Here is a 20871-nt window from a genome sequence, read left to right as displayed (position 1 = left end):
AGTTTTCTAGAATTAAATAATCTAAACCAGTACTTATACTAGATAGACTGAGACATTTGCCTTGTGGGCCCTCATGGTCAGAACAAGAGATACCCATTAATCCATTTACTACTGGTTAATATTGGTGGTTTACTGTGCCACATAGGTTATGTAACTTTCCTTGATGAAGCAACTACAGCCAAAAACTCATAGCTTAACATCAAGGGCGTTCCTGTGCCAATGTTCCCATGCAACTAATAGATGTCCAAATAACTCTAATAGAGGGAAGCAAATTAATGCTTATTGTGCTAGTGCTTTATATACTACTATCTATATTTAATTCAAATGATGCCCAAATGGAATTTGCTTGACTCCTTGGCATACCTCATCGTGTAGCCAGTTTAGCACTCTGGTCCTATGAACATGTTTACTTTAATCAATGCCATCACCATTGCAGAAGGCTCAGAGTACCATCCCCGAATAGCCCGATCTGAGGGGGCCAGTTGTTTCAGGGCTATCAGACTTGGTGAGTCTGGGGAAGAAACTCTGGAACCACAGGATGAACTCATCTGGGCTGGAATTCAAGTCTCTTTCCAGAGGGTGTGCGGGTGCCTGGTGCACAGAAGACAGACAACAATATTCTAAAGTGCTACAGGGCCAGCAGAAGACAAGGTACCTGGTCTGGACATTTGTAATTAATTCAGCAAGGAAAATGAAGGTTTTTGCTTTATTAGACCTACTAATGGCTATGGAAGAAGATCACACAATTAAAGTAGTATAACAGCATTTCCAATACTCTTTCCACTGACATTTATTATTCAATAAGACTATTAGAGATTATTTATCAATATAACACTGACTTTTTCAAAGGCACTGTGTAACACATTGAGACTATAGATATAGCTCTCTTGGGGGGGGTGACAACATAATAGGGAGACAGACAATAACCATACAATGTTAATGAATTCCATCATTACAGGTTAGTATATGGATATTATGGGAACATAAAGAATGTGTATTTTAGACTGAGAGGCAAGAGAGGATGGACAATGGCAAGGCTTCCTAAAGGTGATAACTGTCCTGAATTTTAAGAAATTATTCTTTTACAGCACAAGAATTTGTTCACTAACAATATATTGTCCTTAAATATATTTTATTGTAGTAGTTAAATCCATGATGATTTTCTACATGTTTCCACATCCAAAAGAGTATCTGATCTCTGCCCCACTGTCTGCCTGTAAGCATATGCCAATATTGGGGTGAATCATTAATAAAACAACTTCTTGGGATCTGTCCATCCCTGCTAGTTGACCTTAAACCTTAATCTCGTTCAGACCATATATGATTACACTAGCTGGGCAGGTCCTTCTATTTTTTCTCTCCTCCACAATTATATAAACCACTGATTCTTCGTTTCTGATACTTAATTATGAGGTTTAAAATACTAATATTCCTTTATAAAAATAGCAGATATCTCCAACCTAATAAACTAGGAATGCTGCTAATATAAAAAGAGTAAAATCCTAATTTCATTTTTCCATGTGTCATTTCTTTGAAGTTCTTCCTTGGCCCACTCAGGTAGAGTACCTCTCTATGAAGTTCATCTATACTCCCAAAGCACCGTGGGCATACTTCATACTACATATTAGCTCTCTGTCTGTCTTCCTACTAAAGAGTAGGAATTTTGAGCATTATACACTGTATCTTTTTCACCTTCTCATCCTCAGTGCAAAGTACCATTCCTGGTTCCTATTAAATATGCAGTAATGTTTACTCAATGAATAAACATGAAGAAAATATACCTTTCTTAAGATATTTTTTAGCTACTTTCAGAAATGATCTGCAGGATCTCCTTATTTACTGTTACCTGTTTCTTCAGCTCTTTCAGTTACAGGTATATCCTACTCTTTCTTTCAGGATTATTGTTCAGATGGATACTTAGGAAATTATACTCTCCAGGACTTCTTAAGACTAACAAGGGCGGGTGGGAGGGAGGGCAGGGTGGGTGATGGGTATTGAGGAGGGCACCTTTTGGGATGAGCACTGGGTGTTGTATGGAAACCAATTTGACAGTAAATTTCATATATTTAAAAAAAAAAAAAAGACTAACAAGGGCTTATTGCCTACTGCTTTAAGAAAGAATGGCCCTGAATTGCAACTAGACATGACAGCCAAGACTGTACAGAGTTTTCCAGGAAAGAAACCTCCATTTAGATATATAATACTGAAATTATAAGCACATTCTTAGGTGGAAATGGATGCATACATTCATTGGCCAAATGCTTACTGAATTTCTTTCTCCTACAGTTTTGTAAATTTAAAGTACCTTGTTTACAGGGCACCTGGGTTGCTTGGTTAAATGACTGACTCTTGGTTTCAGCTCAGGTCATGACCTCACTGTTTCAGGAGTTTGAGCCTCGCATTGGGCTTTGCACTGACAGTGTGCAGCCTGCTTGGTATTCTCTGTCTTCCTCTCTCTGCCCCTTCCCATGCTTGCTCTCTCTCTCTCTCTCTCTCTCTCTCTCTCTCAATAAATAAATAAATAAATAAATAAATAAATAAATGTGCCTTGTTTAATTAGACAAATAAAATGAATAAGACTTTCTGGGAGATCACAATCTAGTGAGGGAGAAGATAGTTATATTACCATTACTGCTAAACTCTGATGTCTCAATTCATATTTGGAACGTTCCAAGATCAATCCAGAAATTATTCTAATCTATTTCATACAGGTTTAGGTTGGTCAAATTAAGTATTCAACTTAGAAAGAAAGTTATTAGAATCATTTTGGAGGTGGGAAATCCAAATCATCAACATCACAGGGGTGTATAATAGTGACATTCTATAGATATCTGTTTCTTTTTTACTCTAATTTGTTAGTGAAATTAAGAAATTTAACTTATAACCTCAAGTGACATTCATATTCTGGTAACTTTACCAAATCATTCACTTAGTACAGTATTCTTCTCTTATCTTCTACACATGAGAGATTCACAGTAAACTGACTAATGTTTCTGTAGGTTTAGCAGAGTATTTCTTCCATTATTTTTTTTTAAAGATTTAATTTTTTTTAAGTAATCTCCACACCCAACATGGGGCTTGAACTCACAACCCCGAGATCAAGAGTCGCATGCTCTACTGACTAGGCCAGCCAGGTGCCCCTTAGCAGAGTATTTCTTTTCTTTTTCTTTTTAATGTTTGTTTATGGGGGGGGGGGGGAGGGGGGAAAGAGGGCAACAGAATCTGAAGCAGGCTCCAGGCTTTGAGCTGTCAGCACAGAGCCCCACATGGGGCTCGAACTCACAAACTGCGAGATCATGACCTGAGCCAAGGTCAGATGCTTAACGGACTGAGCCACCCAGGCGCCCCATTATTTCTTAAGCAAAAGTAAATTTGCTTGGCAAGTCCAACCCCATCTTAGGCACCAATGTCCCCAGTTATCACGTCAGGGGGCAGTCCCAGAAAACTACTAAGGAGTCACCCAGACTAAATAGCATATAGGCTCAGGATTTAAAAAAATTTGTGTGATCAGTTTGAACTAGGAAAGCCAGATAATGGGATGAAACAAGCCATCCACCAGGAATTTATTTCCACACTTTTTACATTTGTCATACGAAAATCACAGCAATCTTGTTTGTGATGTGTAGAAATCTCTTCTACATTTTCACATATTAATCTGTCATATTTTAGCTTTCTGGTAATATGCAAATGATGGCACAGCAACTTTTGAAATACAGCTCACTGATCAATAAATATTAGTTCAGTGGTCTTCTACTGAACTGGGTGTGAAACTTTGAGGTTTTGTTATTCAGTGTTAATAGTGTCAAATGGATAATTCAATAAATGTTTATGACAAACACCTCTGGACAAAATGTGGTACTAAAAATACAAGTAAGATCATAGAGATGGAAATGCAACTAGACAATTTTATTTAGATGATGGCTGGTAAGAAAATTGTTGCTAAGCTAATCTTTTCCTGTGATAATAAATAATTCTAATTAATTAAAATATTTTTGCAGTTCAATATATCAAGGGAAATCTACTTTTACTCCATTTTAGGAATATGTCATTCCAATGAAATTTCGTCCTGGGTATGTAAAATATGTATTTTCCATTTGCCTTGACAATAATAATATGGAGATGTACATGAAAAGCATCTACATGATTCTGTTGCTTTATAGAGAGAAATATAATACCTTAACTTAAAATACTTTTTAATTTGTAATATGGATAGAATTTAATTTTGAGTAAGGATGCCGAGTAACTTAAATCCCAGAAATGGTTAATTCTCTTTTGTCCCATTGGCCCTGTTTCTTGTTTGTATAAATATTTACTAAAGCAAATTCCTAGATGTTTCTATTTTCAGTCTTTAATATTACTTCTTTTCATTTTCATGAATGTAATAATAATAATGAGATGCCATATTTTTAAAAATGTAGATTGAAATATCTTATCATACCTCACAGTTGGTCCTGCAATTCATTGAGAAATAACTCTAAAGCCTTAAACAAGGCCTTTATTTTGTGTTTTAAAAAAAGTGTCATAAGGAGTTAATAGGACACAGCTGTACTGGCTCTTTCTAATAAGCAGCTTCTGTCGCTTTGGTCACCACAGGTGTCTCTGTAACCTGCAAACTCTTATTACTAGTGTATCAAAGTTGTGCTACTTAACAGACTTCTTTGGTAAAACATAACAAAGCAATTACATGGCTGTTGATTGCCAGTCATAAAAAAAAAACCCTCAAACACTGTTTTTCAAAAGAAACTACACTGCAATTTTTTGTCATTGTAAAATAAAAGGAACTAAGGAATTAAATGGAGGATAGAACAAAATAACAGCAGGTAGCCTGCTGAACTTAGCCATTACAGATGGTTTAGAAATAGTGTTTCCTTCTCCATCAAGTTGTGGATAAAAGGAAAGGAGGAGATTCCTTACTGCCAGTGAATGGCAAAAGATTTAGCCAAGTCTCCAGTCTATGTATTTTGCCTCATGAAAGACCTTCGATGCTGCATTTTTATCTGTTTTTGGCACTGCTTTTCATCACCTTTAACTGAGTGTGAATAATAACCTGATTTAATTTAAACAAATACAGGTGCTAAAGGTTCTTTATTTATGTATAACAGGGAACATTTCCAATGCAGACCGAAGTCATCCTGTGAAATTTCCTAACCATTTGCTTAAAGAAATGAAGTACTAGATGAAGAAATTGCTTCAACATTCTTTTGCTTCACATTTCAGGGAAGAATCATTCTTCTTTTCAGGTTTAGATTACATAAAACAAAGTCTAAATGATGAGCAAAAACTCAGTGAGCTATAAAATAATAAAAAAACAAATCAGATGATTTCTAATTGTTCTATAATCATTTAAATTAGGTAACTACAGTAGGCTTGCCTTGAAATGAACTTAATCTCCCTGTTCATAAACCAATACCCTGTGATTATGATTGTGTTAAACACACCCAAAGTAGCATCACTGACTGTTATGGCCACATGTGTAATTAAACATGATGAAATATATTTCAGATGGGAAACTCAAACAGGCAAAATATGAAGACTTATTCATCATTTATAGATATTATGATTAACAAATTAAGTAAATTTATCCTGACAGCTAGGAAAGGGATTTTTTTCCTACTGAGAATATGGATGTGTGCAAAAGAATGTGTGCAATAAAGCGATTACATCAATTAGTATATGCTAGAGTTAAGCTATTACCAACTCCATGGACTAGCCCAGAATGTCTTGCCTTCTTCACTGGAATTATTAAAAAATAAACTTACTACTAAGATTTTATGTTAGACTTGCTCTGCTTTTTCTCAACATTATTAAAAATAGATTTTCTCTCAATATTCAACAACATATGAGAACCTAAGAATATCCAGTAGGTGGAAATGTACTGTACCAGTTTTACTGCAAAACGATGAAAAACAATTTGGTATTTTGGTTTTGGTTTTCAGGTTGCTCTTGTATTTAAAAACCTTTTATAAATTGAGGTATATTTTCACAATTGTAAATAACTGCATACATTAGCTACAACAAATACCTTTTATCTAATTAAATGTAATGGTAGAGGATTTAATGCTGAGGATGAAAATGTTTATGATGATAAGAAACCAAATACAGTAACTTTTTTAAAAAATAGAAGCCCCACTTGTAACAACAGTATTACCTTGCTCTGTTGGCGTCCTTTGTCAGATCCCAAGCCCAGGTTATAAAGTTTTGACTCAGATAAGAGACAATAGATTCAGCACAAAGCATTTGTGAGCAGAACACGTTGGTTAATACACTTTCATCATGGTGGAGGTAGATAGCAAGAAGCTTTCTCTGAAAAGAGGAGAAAAGACAGATGAATTAAAATATTCACTAACATAAGATTTCTTGAATTTTGGAAAGGCATAATCTGTCAATATAAACAGCAAAGACAAAAATTAAATGCTACTACCTAAAAGAGCACCTGACACTTAAGAGTTCCTAAAGCATTCACTAATATGAATAAATTTTGCTTCCTTATACTCCAAAGAGGCTAGGATGATTATATTGTTTTATAGACTGTCACAGACCCCTGTTAACATGTGCAAGCCTATCTGTAGCAGAATATGCAACAGAATTGCATTTTCTTTAAATAAAACGGATTTACAATTCTTCATATTAAAACATGCTTTATAAAAGGAAAATTAATTTTGAACTATCCAACTATGTACAGAGAAAAAATATGGATTAAGATTGATTCCCAAAGTCTCTTACGTATTTTTTTGTTTTTAATCTTAACTCTGAGAAGTCTCTTCTACTTGAAGGGAAAAGGTCTGAAATGAAGTTATGTTTTACTTCCACAAGTAATTTCAAAGCCCTTAATGTGTTCTCATATTAAAGTCTTTATGTAAGAGCATGTAACATCTAATTGTCCCTGGAAAGATGGTAGAAAGTAGTTCACATGAATTCTCTCTAGTCTATATTTCAGAAAATGTCCGCTGTGGTTTCTCATATGGTGAATTATTCTTTCCCCTTTGCTTGATAAAACTTGCTATCAAGAAATGACATTTGTTCTCTTAAAAGCGTCCTCTGTCATAGATGGATAGTTAATAAAATAACTGAAACTAAAAACTGAAATTGAGCAACATAATTTGCAACATGTCAGCTTTAACAACATCCCCCTGCGATGATGATTAAAGAGCCTAAATTGTTATTGACTAATTCTTGGTGCTACATTGTAGAAGAGCTGAGTTTAAAAACAGTCACTTGCCATGATATGGAAAAAAAAAATTGTGGTAAACACAATGTGCAAACCAATCTGTGAAATTCTGGCAAAGGAAAATTTTAAGGAAGCTTAGGGTCTTCTCCCTTCATATTAAATAAGGATGTGATGATAAAAAAGAAAAACTTGCTGTGTGGGATAGGACATTTACAGAGAAATGTAAGGCTCATATTGATGAAAGGATATTGATATTTGAAGCTTGGAATTATCCTATTCAATAATCCAAATGATGATAATAACAATAACAATAATAATAATAATAATAATAATAATAATGTAATTATTAAAATATTTCCTCCAAAGCTAAATTTTGTACTAGATGAGGGTAACCAGAGGTACATAGATAGATTAAGGTTCCAAAAGCATCTACTATGAATAGGAGGCACTATTAGTTACACACCCTTTACCTACTTTAATCCCCAGAATATACCTGTAAAATAGTATTAAGTTTATTAGCAGATAAGAAAACTGAGGTTTAGAAAGAAGACTTGTCCTAAATTCTACCACAACTAGTAAGTAAGTAGTACATCTGGGACTGGAAGCCAAATTGATGGGACTCTAAGCCTAGTATTCTTTCTTTGGCACTACAGCAGTAGCAGGAAAATCAACCACACTGTAGTCAAGGCTTGGAGTGCTCATAGAATATGAAGATGCCAGATTGGCCCTTGCTCATACCTCAGTGCTTCCTGGGCCTCAGAGACAATGTGTAATGGGAATAAGGACAGAATTCCTGAGTATAAGTAGCTCAGTTACTCCAATAGTAGCTGTTTCCATGGGTCAACTCATTTAATCATTCACTCAACAAGCATTTGTTGAAATACTGTGTCAGGACTAGTAGGAAGCAGTGGTGATAAAATGGTCAACAAGACAGACTCTGGGTTTCTTCATCCATGTTGGTGTCTGCAGGTAACAGTAGCTGGTTTCTAGGAAGTTTGTAATCAGATTCACAGTTGGGAGAGATACTTATCTGGTAAATTCCTACTCATCCTTTAAGGCTCAAAGCAAATGCCTCTATGAAACCTTCCCTGATTCCCTCAGGCAGAGCTAACAGCTTCCTTTTCTGGGCCTCTATCTCTTCCCATTAGTATTATCATTGTTTACCAGTTTCCCCTCTAGACAAAGTCTCTCAAGGGTGAGGACTGGGTCTCTTTCAGTCTTTGCATCCCTACAGCTAGCATGGGTCTCAGCATGTTTGATGAAAGAAACTTGAATGCTGATTATCAAACCCCTGGCAAAAAAAGATACCAAATGGCAGCAGCAATGCCAAACCACTTTCAGCAAAAGAATCTAGAAATCTGCTTTAGGAAAAGGAACATGAACCTGGCAGCACTAACAAATTCAGAACTCCTCTTCTTAGGAGCTCTCTAGCTGAATAGACAGAGGGATGTCAACCTCTAATTCTGCTTGATCGTATCTCAGCAACTACATTTAATGAGACACTGGGAACAAGAGAGCTGTCCACTTTTAAATCAGCATATTTCTAACCAAACAATGGCAATGGCTAAATCTTTAAAACGCCCATTTCTCTCAAGAATGCTGCAATGGAACATTTAGACTTTGAGAAAGAGATTAGCGATTTACATTGCTATCTCACTGATTTAATTTAAATGCTCTTCCAAACCAAACACACATGTGCCGAAGAGGCTACTAAGAAACCCAACATGCAGAGTTCCCTATAAGTGCAGCCGACAGTGTTTACTGAAACTAAACTTGGAAATCCAGGGCACTAATGCACAATATCAAGCAATAAAACAGCATCTCTTTGGCAATATTTAATTTAAAAAAGAAGAAAGAGGCAGGCGAAGATCAGGCACTGTCTGTTTTGGAGGACCAACCACTCTGCATTTCAAAGCATTGGTCCCTGCAATATCCAGGTTACTGTGCTAGAATCTCGACTATTATATCGCAGTTGTGAGAGGGAGGGCAAAGATGTGTTTACTCAGTGATTAGGCCCTTAGAATAAGCCTCTAGCTCCTAGAGAGACAGCTCACTACTTATTCATTTGGGCCAATTCACAAAGCCTAGGAAGATTAAACATCCATGCTGAGAAGACAAGCGAATGCAGACGGTGAAAAAGAAATAAAAATTCTTTAAAAACTCTGAGATGACTTCATTATTTTTCCACAAGGAAACTTTAGGAAAGTGTTTAGTTAGAGAAAAACCCACATTGACCTCTCTCTAAACCCTTAATCTTTCCTTTGTGGTGGCATTGCTTTGTGGTAAGCGACTGGCTCGCCTCGCCCCTCTTTTCACTGGAAGCTGAGAGAAAAAAGGCTCTGGAGAAACAGTTTTCGTTCCAGGGACACAAACCCCTGACACTGTTAAACATGAGATGCCAGGAAAACACACTTAAAAAAAAATTCTCACTTTAAGCTCTAAACTGTGAGAAAGGAGATGATAAAAAGAGTAATCAGAAGAGAATCTTCAGGCTGGGGGTGGGGGGGGGAGTGGAACGCCTATAGTAGCTTTGAAAAGGGAAACTGAATAATCTTAAAATGATCTTTCTAACATAATATGCTTTCAACAAAAATTTTTTCTTCTGCTATTTTGACAGAAATACTTAGTAAAATAGAAAACTCTTAATAATATGCAAATGCTACTGAATATGGACTACATAAATCTTTGATTAAACTATAGGCACAGCTAAATAAGCCCCAGACACAGATTTCTGATTATTTTATTGAGCTCAATTAAACACAGGTCCAAACAGTGAGAACTGGGTTCAGCATATCAGAAAACTGCTTTTGTGAAGAAAGGGCATCTAGTACATTGAAAAAGCATGAGAAAATGTTTTGTTTTCCATAACTATAACCATTTTTCCCTTTGGTCCATTAATAATTCAGTTCAATAACATTTACGGAGTGCCTATGTGTTAGGCATTGAGAATATAAAGATGAATAAAACAAAGTTCCCTTGTCTTCAAAGAGTTGGGGGGGGGTGGTTGTCAGTGTATAGGGAAGCAAAAATTTAATTGCAGTACCATAAGATAAGTGATAAGAATGGGACATTAAAGAAACTACATTTTATTTGTATTTCTAATTTGGCACAGAGGGTGTAAGTCTGGGCGACAAAGGCAAGCAGACCAGCTACACTCTCCTCAGACTCCCTCTTTGTGATCTAGGTTTTGGTAACATAGTGTAAAGGTAAAAAAGCTCTGTGCTAAATCCAATTTTGCACTTACCATCTGTGTGACCATGGAGCAAGATGGGTGTTTATTCCAAGGACTGTGGATAAAGTGGGTATAGTACCTATTCACAACATCTGGCCCAAAGTAAGTGCTGAATGAAATGTAGGTGTTAAGATGAAGATTCCAGAATTATCCAAGTAAAATAAAGGATTTGAAAGCAATTTCAAAAGAAATGATAGCCAAGAAAATGTATTAAAGATTATGAAGCTCCTCTATTTCTCCTACTAGCAATAGTGTTTATATGCTAAATTGTGTCCCTGCCTTCAGGGCCTCACTAATCTTCACATTAAAATCCAAGAGCTGGGGTGCCTGGGTGGCTCAGTCAGTTAAGCGGCCGACTTCAGCTCAGATCATGATCTCGCAGTCTGTGGGTTCGAGCCCCACATCAGGCTCTGTGCTGACAGCTCAGAGCCTGGGGCTGTTTCAGATTCTGTGTGTGTGTCTCTCTCTCTGCTCCTCCCCCACTTGCTCTCTGTCTCTCAAAAATGAATAAACGTTTAAAAAAATAAAATAAAGTAAAATCCAAGAGCTAAGGTACTAAGTTGATGCTTAGGAAAATGCCAGGCTGACAGCAACCAATGTGATGTGGCCTTGAGTTACAGGAACTATTGTATTTAGACACTTAGCATTACAGAACCATAGAACATTAGACCTGGAAGAAATGAGCTGGCTATGTCTCAAAATAAGCCAGGCATAGAGCAGACACTCAGAAAATATTTGCTGATGGACTCAAAGGGAAGTTTTCTAGTTTCTTTTTGAGTACCAGAAAGTCCAGTCTGTGTATTTAGTAATTTTAAAGTTGCTATCATTTTTATAAATGGTAGTTCATAGATTTTTCAGTGTAAGAATTAAAACACATTAAAAATAAAATAATTTCCTTTATGTATATTGGGACCTGACTTTGTTTCCTTCTTTTCTATCATGATTTTCATCACCATTAAGAATCACCATCACTGTTACTTTTTTTGGTTTTAAGTCTGGGAATGGTTTATTGATACAAAGACCTGACACAACAATAAACACTAATCCTTCACTTAGATTTATCAATTATTAACATTTTGCCATATTTGCTCTATCATTCATTGTATGCTTCCTTCCCTGAAACATTCAAAGTTGCTGTTTAGTAAACTATACTGTTTAGCTACACACATCTTGACACATCCACCCTAAATACTTCAGTGTCTGTCTCCTGAGAAACAAGGTCACTCCCTTACATGACCATATTTTTATCACACTCTAGACATTTAATATTGTTACAATTTCATCGAGTATATAGTGTCCATATTCAAATTTCCCCGACAACCTCAAAATGTCCTTTGTAGCTGTTTTATTTACTGTTTTAAATCTAGGCTCCAATTAGGATTGTTCCAGTCACTGCCTACTTCTATAATCCTATCCCTGTATATGAATGTTCGTAGATCCAGCCCAGCATCCAACTGAAACTCAAGATAAGTACAGGTGAGAACAGAGGCCAGACAGCATGAAGTCATGCCATTTGGTTCAAATTCCTGCTTTGTCACCTCCCGGTTATGTGACCTTGGGAAAGCTACTTCACTTTTTTGTGCTTTGGGTGCCATATAGCTCTGGAGGTCAGAAGTTCAACACTCTGTCTAGATGGGAGTGGTACTATGAGTCCTATAACAGAGGCAGTCCTAGGGTTTAAGCATAAACTTTGATTGGCTACTTCGTTATAAAGGGAATACCTGAGCTAAATTTGAAATTTGGGTGGTAATAAGGAAAATAAGAATAAAAAGAAGAAAAAGCAAAGAGAAAAGTTTGGTAAAAGGCCCAGTAATGTTAGTAGCCTGATATGTTCAAAGAACTCCAAGCTAATAACTTTTAAAGAGTGAAGAATCAGTGTAGATTGATTTGTGGAAAAAGTCATGACACTTTGTATTTTTGTTTTCCAAAGCTGAGTTCGGGGACCAACAATCAGCAACCAATTGGAGAGGTTCCAAAAGGAAACAGCCAGATATTGAAGGTGAGGTGATGCCAAGATGGTGTCTTTTTACTCTCACTTCCTGAAGCAGATGTTGGGATAGCACTCTGAAATCTTGAGAACATAAATGTATTTGAGCTTCATGCAGGGAGAATTCTCATATGAAAGTCACAGTTAAACCAAGAAAAAAGCCTAAAGTAAAATCAAACTCTCTTCATAAAAAAGCTGACCAGCGTTAACTGGGACAAAGCTTTATCAGTTTTCATTGTTCAGAGTGTAATATTCAAGTCATAAAGTATTTTTGAGGAAGGCCACCATGTGACTAAAGTTTTTACAAATAAGGAAATTAGAAGCTCAAGTGATTGGCTATTATCACAAACTGTAGAGAGGCAGGTGAGTTCTTTCGGGAGGTTGTGAGAGGGAGCATGGAGGCAAGAAAAGTAGGCAGTTGCAGGCCAGAGCAAAGATCTCATCTCACTGGTTTTCCAGGTGAACACCTAGGAGCAGTACCAACGACTGGAAAAGCACCCTCATAAAAGTGCAGGCAGGATTTTATCATCTTCTCTTCTGAGAGGAATAACACTACCCCTAGTTAACCTGTGGTCTGTTAAGCAGGCAGAATAATACGAATGTGAATGAATGTGAAGTACACAGTTTGAAAGGCAATGGTACACAAATACTTCTTTTCCCACTTTTAGACCACTGAGAAGAAGAACCCATAGCTTATCCATCACATCATTTCCACATTCCAGGGGGTGGGGGAACCACAGCATAAAGAATTAAAGATAAATTAACAGTACTTTTTAAAGTATATTGATAATAATGCATTCTTGCTGAAAAATCACAGGAATTCTAATGATTTGTGAGTAAACATGTTCAGTAACTTTTTACTACTGTCAAGTACTATCTGGCAGATTTCACAGTAGAACAATGTAAATTATAAAAATAAGCTAAGGCTAAGCATATGGTAATTCTTTTTTTTAAATTTGATTTATTTTGTGAGAGAGAGAGAGAGAGAGAGCCAGAGAGTGAACGTGTGAGTGGGGGGAGGGGCAGAGAGGGTGACAGAAAATCCCAAGCAGGCTCCACACTGATCTAAAGACAAGATATCCATTTATGGATTAGTTTGTGGCCCATCAGAAAGACTCTCATAGACTCCAGTGGGCCCTGAATTATACTTTAAGGGACTGTAACTAACACTGGCCTAATGTGAATGACCTAACTGGTCCTTTAGAAAGCTCCATCTTGTACACCTGGTTAGTGAGAAGAGAGGAGAGGACCCTGTTTTCAGAAGGCCAAGTAGGCATGAAGGCAAAAGAAGACATGGAGGTTGTTAGTCTAGCCTTCATGCAAAGGTCAGGGAGAGCCTTCACTATTAGCTTGTAGTCCAGTCTATTTAACCCAGAGAGGATAGCCTACTGGGATTTGTAGTACTGAAATGTACATCTATCTGAAATGCCAGGTGTGCCATATTACATATATTTGAGACCCAGGATGGTTAAAGTCATAGTAGGGGGTTGGTGTGTATGTGTGTGTGTTTTAATAGTCTATCTATGTACACACATAATCTTTATAGCACAAAAGGAGATATACTACACAGTTATGCATCTCACTTTTTCCCCTTTACAAAGTATCTTGAACATCATTCCACATCAATATATATAAAGTGACTTCACTGTTTTTAATGGTCACATAGTATTCCACTGTATGAATGAAATTTAAGATATTTCGAATTATTTGCTATTATAAACAATGCTGTAATAAATATCCTTGTATTTATCTTATTTCTCTATGCTTAGGTATATATGCAGAAAAAATTTTGCTATTATGATATGTGAAAATGATGTATTAGTGTAGTTTTAATCTGTATTTCTTATATTATGGAAGATATTTAGTGGAAACATCTAATTACAGAACAGCGTATTTAGTATGGTTTCATTTATGTAAAACATATCAACATGTTTTCTGATATACATATTTGGAGATTTAAAAAAAATCACATTTAAGGGGCGCCAGGGTGGCTGAATTGGTTGAACATCTGACTCTTGGTTTCAGCTCAGGTAATGATCCCAAGGTTGTGGGATCAAGCCCTGACTCAGGCTACTCACTAAGCGTGGAGACTGCTTAAGATCTCTCCCTCTCCCTCTGTCCCTCTCTCCAGCTTTTGTTCTCTCTTTCAAAAAAAAAACAAACAAACCCAACAACCACACATTTAATAGTAAAATAACATTTAATAGTAATTATTTTCAGGTTTGGAATTATGTGGTTACTTGTTTTCTACTTTAAATGTACCTGTATTATTTTCTTTCTTTTTTTTCTTTACAACAATGAAAACATACGTAGCAAAGTTATATTAGCATCATAGTTTTTATCTCACACATGTGCAGGATGCTGTCATAGCTGTCATAGAAAATTACTCTAAAGATAATGCCTGACTTTAAGGAATTTAAATTGAAATGAAAACAAAGACAAAATGAAGAGACTGAGCATATTTTCTAAACCACAAATAAGTTTGTTTGCCTATTTTTTCTGGATAATGGAGGGATAGAAACTCACCAACTACGGCTGTAGCTTCAGATTTGTGAAGAAGTTATTTTTCAAGAAAAATATTGATCAGTGATGGTATTTACATTTTTAAACATGAAGTGGAAACAGTATTACTTTAAAATAGGCTGATTTTTTTTAAAGTAAAGTAATAAATCTTGATAACAAACATTGTTAAAGCAAAGCAGTTATTTTAGTGCTGTAAACACTTATATAGGGGTTCTCAAAATTCCTTTCTGGAATTATTCTTAGAATTAGTTCATAAATTGTATGAATAAATCAGTTTTGTTATTTTACAAACATTTCAAATTTGTCCCAAATTGCTTCACACCACTTTAGCCATAGTGCTGGGTGCATTTAAGGATAGCATCCTATTTAATCCTCAAAAAAACTGTATCATCATCTCCCTTTTGGTTTTCTTCCCCAGATAAGAAACAAGCTGATTACTTGTTTAGGGCCACAGAATTACTAAGTGGGAAATTAAGAATTGAGCATTGGTTTCCTTAAATTATGTGTAATATTTGGAAACAGCACTGGGTCTGAAGTCAAGATCTAAGGAGGTGTAACAGGATTACTGATATCAAAGCCCAGTCTCCCAAGGGGATGCTAGGAAATGAACAACGCTTCATGTGGGAAATAAACCGTGGCACTGAGATTTTTAGTGCTGTTGGTTTTTAGTTATTACAAATGTTTAATCACTCTCTAGGGCACTTTTTTTTTTGTACAGAATTCAGAGGTAGCAGGAATAAGAGGTAGGGAGGCAATAAGGAGAAAAAGAACCATCTTTAGGAAACTCCTAGGGAGGGGCGCTTGGGTGGCTCAGTCAGTTAAGCATCTGACTCTTGATTTTGGATCAGGGTATGATCTCCTGGTTCAAGAGTTCGAGCCCTTTGTTGTGCTCTGTGCTGATAGCTCAGAGCCTGGAGCCTGCTTCGGATTCTGTGTCTCCCTCTCTTTCTGCCCCTTCCCTGCTTGCACTCTGTCTCTCTGTCTCTCTCTCTCAAAAAAAGATAAACATTGTGTATATAAACCACAGTTTCTCCATTCATCAGTTGATGGACATTTAGGCTCTTTCCATAATTTGGGTATTGTTGAAAGTGGCCTTTTGTAGCAACGTGGATGGAACTGGAGAGTGTTATGCTAAGTGAACTAAGTCATACAGAGAAAGACAGATACCATATGTTTTCACTCTTACGTGGATCCTGAGAAACTTAATAGAAGACCATTAGGGAGGGGAAGAAAAAAAAAAGGTTAGAGAGGGAGGGAGGCAAAACATAAGAGACCCTTAAAAACTGAAAACAAACTGAGGGTTGATGGGGGGTGGGAGGGAGGGGAGGGTGGGTGATGGGTATTGAGGAGGGCACTTGTTGGGATGAGCACTGGGTGTTGTAGGGAAACCAATTTGACAATAAATTTCGTATTAAAAAAAATCTTCATTAAATAGAAAAAAAAATCTTAAGCAGCTGACACACAACTGGTGCTGCTATTACAATTCTTGATACGACAGCTTTTGTGAAGGCTTTGTAAAAATTAAAAAAAGATAAATATTAAAAAAAAGAAAAAAACTCCTAGGAAATTGTGGTGTGGCCAGTGGTAACTCTTCTGCAACCTTAATTAAGGTGATTAACCATTGGCTCTCACTTATCTAAAGATAATATAAGCTTTATTCAATAAATATCTTTTAAATGCCAGGTAATAACAAGGAATCACAGCCCCTTCCATGCCATGGCCCCTGCTGATCTTCCCAGCCCTGTAATCCAACTGTCTTGCATTTTTTTCTCCTGGTCTTAATTTTTTGGTTGTAATTCTCTAATTTTAATCTTCTTGCCTTTGCTTTTGACCTTTTATTCTGTTTAGAATTTTGTTATTTGGCTAAGTATTGCTTATCTTATAAGATTCAGGTCAGATGTACCTCAAGAAATCTCCCTAAACTTTCTAAGGTAGATGAAATACCTCTCCTCTTTGCTTCTATAGCATATTATACTATATGGATGTTTATATTATCCTCCCCATTAAACTGTGAGCATCTCAAGGGCAGGAAAGCTCTATAGTCCAGGTCCTTAGTAGGCATGTGATAAATATTTATGGCCCTCAAGTGCATGAACATCTCTAACAGTTAAGGGCATAGGAGGAGGTCATAAAACTGATGAACCTGTTGCCAGAAGTCTGTCTCTGTCACAACATACTTAAACACAAGAACTTACAATACCTATTTTACTAAAGTTGGAGCTCTGCTTTGGACGGTGTTTTAAATTTCTCATGAAAAAGGCAGAAAGAACCATGGGCACTCTCTTCATCAAGTACTCTCAAATGAAATCAGTTTGAGCAGTTTTCATTAAGATGGATTGAATGTGGCATCGTGAGAAACACTTTATCAAATGTAGTGTTTTACTTAGTGATTAACTATATACCAGTTGATGAAGCTCCCCAAATCCTTTGTAATCCCACCACTCCAATAAACATTTAATGAGTATATAAGTTCAAAAAGCCTAGCAGAGGATTTAAACCTTCAATCTTGTTTTTATTTACTCTTGGAACTCAATTTCTCACTTCAAGTAAAGAATGCTGGTGCTTGAGGCTCATCTGTTGCCCTGGTAAAATTAATGTGCCTCCCACAGTTTAAATTAAACATGTGATATTTAAGATGAAAGAAATTTAGTAAGAATGCCACAGTATCTGTCACACTTGCTTTTAAAATATGTGAACATCGGCCAACTGTTTTCTTAAAAATGTTTCATTCACAAGTTTTATAAAATAATATTGAAAAAGATGTGTTTTAAGTCTCAAATGTGAAATCTGAAAAGGAGAGATGAACTTTGAAATACAGTGGTATGGTGTAAATCACACTTACCTGTGTTGGAACCTGAGCTCTTATTTGGCCTCCAGTACCTACTACTGATGGGCTTTGGTTAAACTGTATTGTGTTTCTGAGCCTGCTCATCTTTACAATGGGAATGTTGACATTATATGCCCCTATCTCACTGGTTTGTTGTGGGGTTCAAATGAGATATGTATAGGAAAGATGTTCTATAAATCATACAGCACCATATAAATCTATAGTAACAGTATTATTTCTATGTGGACCCTGTTCTCTTTAATTAAAAGTAGATATATATAACTTGGCTGATGACTATAATAAATGTATCTGCTTAGATTTAATTCTGAATAAATTATCCATTATGTGGATAAATTTTACGTAAGTTTATAGTAATGTAGTAACAATGTGTAAACAGTTGTTCTTTAACTTGTAAAAGAGAAATGAGGACAGAAAATGTTGGATGAGGGGGAAAAGATAAAGACAGTTTAGGAGTCCAAAGAGGTCAGTGGATTTTGGTATGAATCTAATATGAGGCAAAACATTTAATTTCACGAATGTGAAATTTGCTTTAACAAATGAAAATCATCCCAATGATTTTCATTTGTTAAAACACCGACACTAGTCAAAAGCAAACAATCAATAGTTTCACTAGATATATCCAGAAGTTAATAAGCAAGAGTTGTGTTCCCCTGGATAATCAGTCTGAATAAATCCAAATGCCAGTTTATTATATAAGACATTTAGAACAAGTTCTTTTGTCTATTTTGTACTGTATATTTATGGCTATTTGGGGAGCTATAGTTTAAGTTACAAAAGGCCCTAACATTTTCCAGTTACTTCAACTACTTTCAACCATATTTAGGTCCAATAATAAGTGATTGTTTAAATACAATAACATGGCTATACAACGAGAGACTCTATAACCTATTAGATTCCTGTTTTAATAAAGTATTCAGCATTACTTACAAAGCATTCTTGCAAGAAAAGTTTGATCTGAATCTGACAAAGCTTTTAGACCTGATATCCATTTCTCAGGAAATACAGGGATAGAGGAACAAGTTAAATAATATCACAAGGAAGCAATTATACAAATCCAGAATTTGGAACAGTCTGTAAGTCATCTAGCATGATTTCTTCACAAAGCAAATGTTATTGAGGGGAGGGAGGGGGAGGAAACAGGACTGGGGAGGAGAGGGTGCTTGTTTAAAAGGAATTTAAGAAATCCAACAACAAAATATATTTTGTGATCCTTGAGTAGATTGTGATTAAAAAAAAAAAAGTTAAAAAGACATTTTGGGAACAGCTAGTGAAGTCCGAATGTTCACTGGATATTAGATGATATTAGGAAATTACTGTTAATTGTTATATGTGATAATGGTATTGTGATTATATAGGAGAATATAATTATTTTTTGGAAAATATATATAGATTTTTTAGGCATAAGATATGATATCTGTAATGTACTTTAAAATGGTTTAACCAAAATAATGAATATACAAGGGTATCACGCAGTTTAAGTTTTAATTATTTCAAAAATGTAACTGCCACAAACTTAAAAAAAAATCATATGAAAGTTCAAATTCTTTATATTTGTTTGTTTTTGTATATTTTGAATAATAAATTTTACATTTATTTTCTGTTCTAATCAATGCTTGCCATTTTCAGAGAAGAACTGAAACAAAAATTTATCATAAAAATTTATCAAAATCACAAAACTAAACAAGTATAAAAATGTGAATGATTACATTTCAAATGCTGCTCTTTTATAAATGTTTGGCAGTTAAACTTTTGAAGTTATTAAGGCTGGGGCGCCTGGGTGGCTCAGTTGGTTGAGCATCCAACTTTGGCTCAGGTCATGATCTCACTGTTTGTGGGTCTGAGCCCTGAGTCAGGCTCTGTGCTGACAGCTTAGAGCCTGGAGCCTGCTTCAGATTCTGTGTCTCCCTCTCTCTCTGCCCCTCCCCTGCTCGCACTCTGTCTCTCTTTGTCTCTCTGTCTCTCTCAAAGATAAACATTAAAAAAAGAATGAAGTTTACTAAGGCTTATATCTGCATTGAAACTTTGGGATGTCTATATATGGAAGAAGCAAATATGGCAACATTTGTTAATTATTAAATCTAAGTATAAGAGATTTGGATGTTTATTGTACTATTCTTTTTACTTTTTCTGTATTAAGAATTATTTTAGTAACGAGTTAAAATACTATAAAATAATTAAGCAAATGATCATGTTGTTAAAAGGTGAAAATAAGCTATTTTAACAGGATTATAACACGACACAATAATATTAAATACACGCAAAATGACTCATTAAAATATATTAAAAAATGGAAAGAATATGAATCGTAAAACTGTTAATCTATGTTAGAATATTTCCTTTTTGCTTTTCAGTATTTTCCATAAATCTGTATTTATGGAAACAATAAACACGTAAATATTACAAATATATTAATACTACTGTAATTATTATTACAAATATATTTTATTGTAAATATTTATTTCTTCAAAATAACATCCATTTAATATAAATGTAATGGTTAAAAAACAGATGTTTAAAAAAGCCTTTATAATGGGCTAGTCCACTATTCTTAGTTTAGGTAAAGAACAGTTTCTGTTTCTTAATCCACTTCATTCAACTATCATTGATTGCTCTAAGTTTGATCACTAATTATTGTCCATTTAAAAAATTTGTTTAAGATGAAATTTTCCTTAGGTCAGAACAGGAATTTCAGGAATTTCGGAGGAATTCTTACACTTTAGTCTCAACACTTCTTGCCCTCTTTAATTCTAGTAACTTTTCTTCCACTCTACACTATTTCTTCCTTCCATTCTCTTTTTTTCCTTCATTCAGTAAATATATAAAGTATTTACTATGTATAGGGATGTAGGTACACAGTCACTGCCAAAGAAAATCAAGTCTTTTGAGAAGACATATACAGAGAATACTTGTAAGCAATGTGTTAAATGTAACAATAAAAAGAGCAGAGGGTTTCCTTACAAAGTACTAAAGGAGGAGGTGGAATAATGACAACAGTGGAAGAGTCAGGAACAACTAAGTCTTAGAGGAAGAGTAGGAGTCAACCAGGTAAAGGCAGAATGAAGGCATTCCTTACAGCAGAGAAGCATGAACAAAGAGCAAGATTATGGGGAAAC

The 20871-nt window shown here is 35.5% G+C and overlaps 1 protein-coding gene across 3 annotated transcripts in view; it reads right to left on the bottom strand.

The window, feature by feature from the left end:
* FAF1 (Fas associated factor 1) overlaps positions 1 to 20871 on the bottom strand; it is a 532153-nt gene that overhangs the window by 143701 nt on the left and 367581 nt on the right. For all 3 annotated transcript variants that reach the window (XR_009258134.1, XM_058717421.1, XM_058717422.1), the window contains exon 13: positions 6149 to 6303. Coding sequence is in view for 2 of the 3 variants with exons in the window: in XM_058717421.1 (XP_058573404.1) it covers positions 6149 to 6303 (155 nt within the window). In the remaining variant the exon portion in view is untranslated. The remainder of the gene's footprint in view (positions 1 to 6148; positions 6304 to 20871) is intronic.

This window comes from Neofelis nebulosa, chromosome 2, assembly GCF_028018385.1.
Source record: "Neofelis nebulosa isolate mNeoNeb1 chromosome 2, mNeoNeb1.pri, whole genome shotgun sequence".
Lineage (NCBI taxonomy): Eukaryota > Metazoa > Chordata > Mammalia > Carnivora > Felidae > Neofelis > Neofelis nebulosa.
The sequence above is the reverse complement of the archived record's forward strand: the minus strand, read 5'-3'. Positions and strand labels throughout refer to the sequence as shown.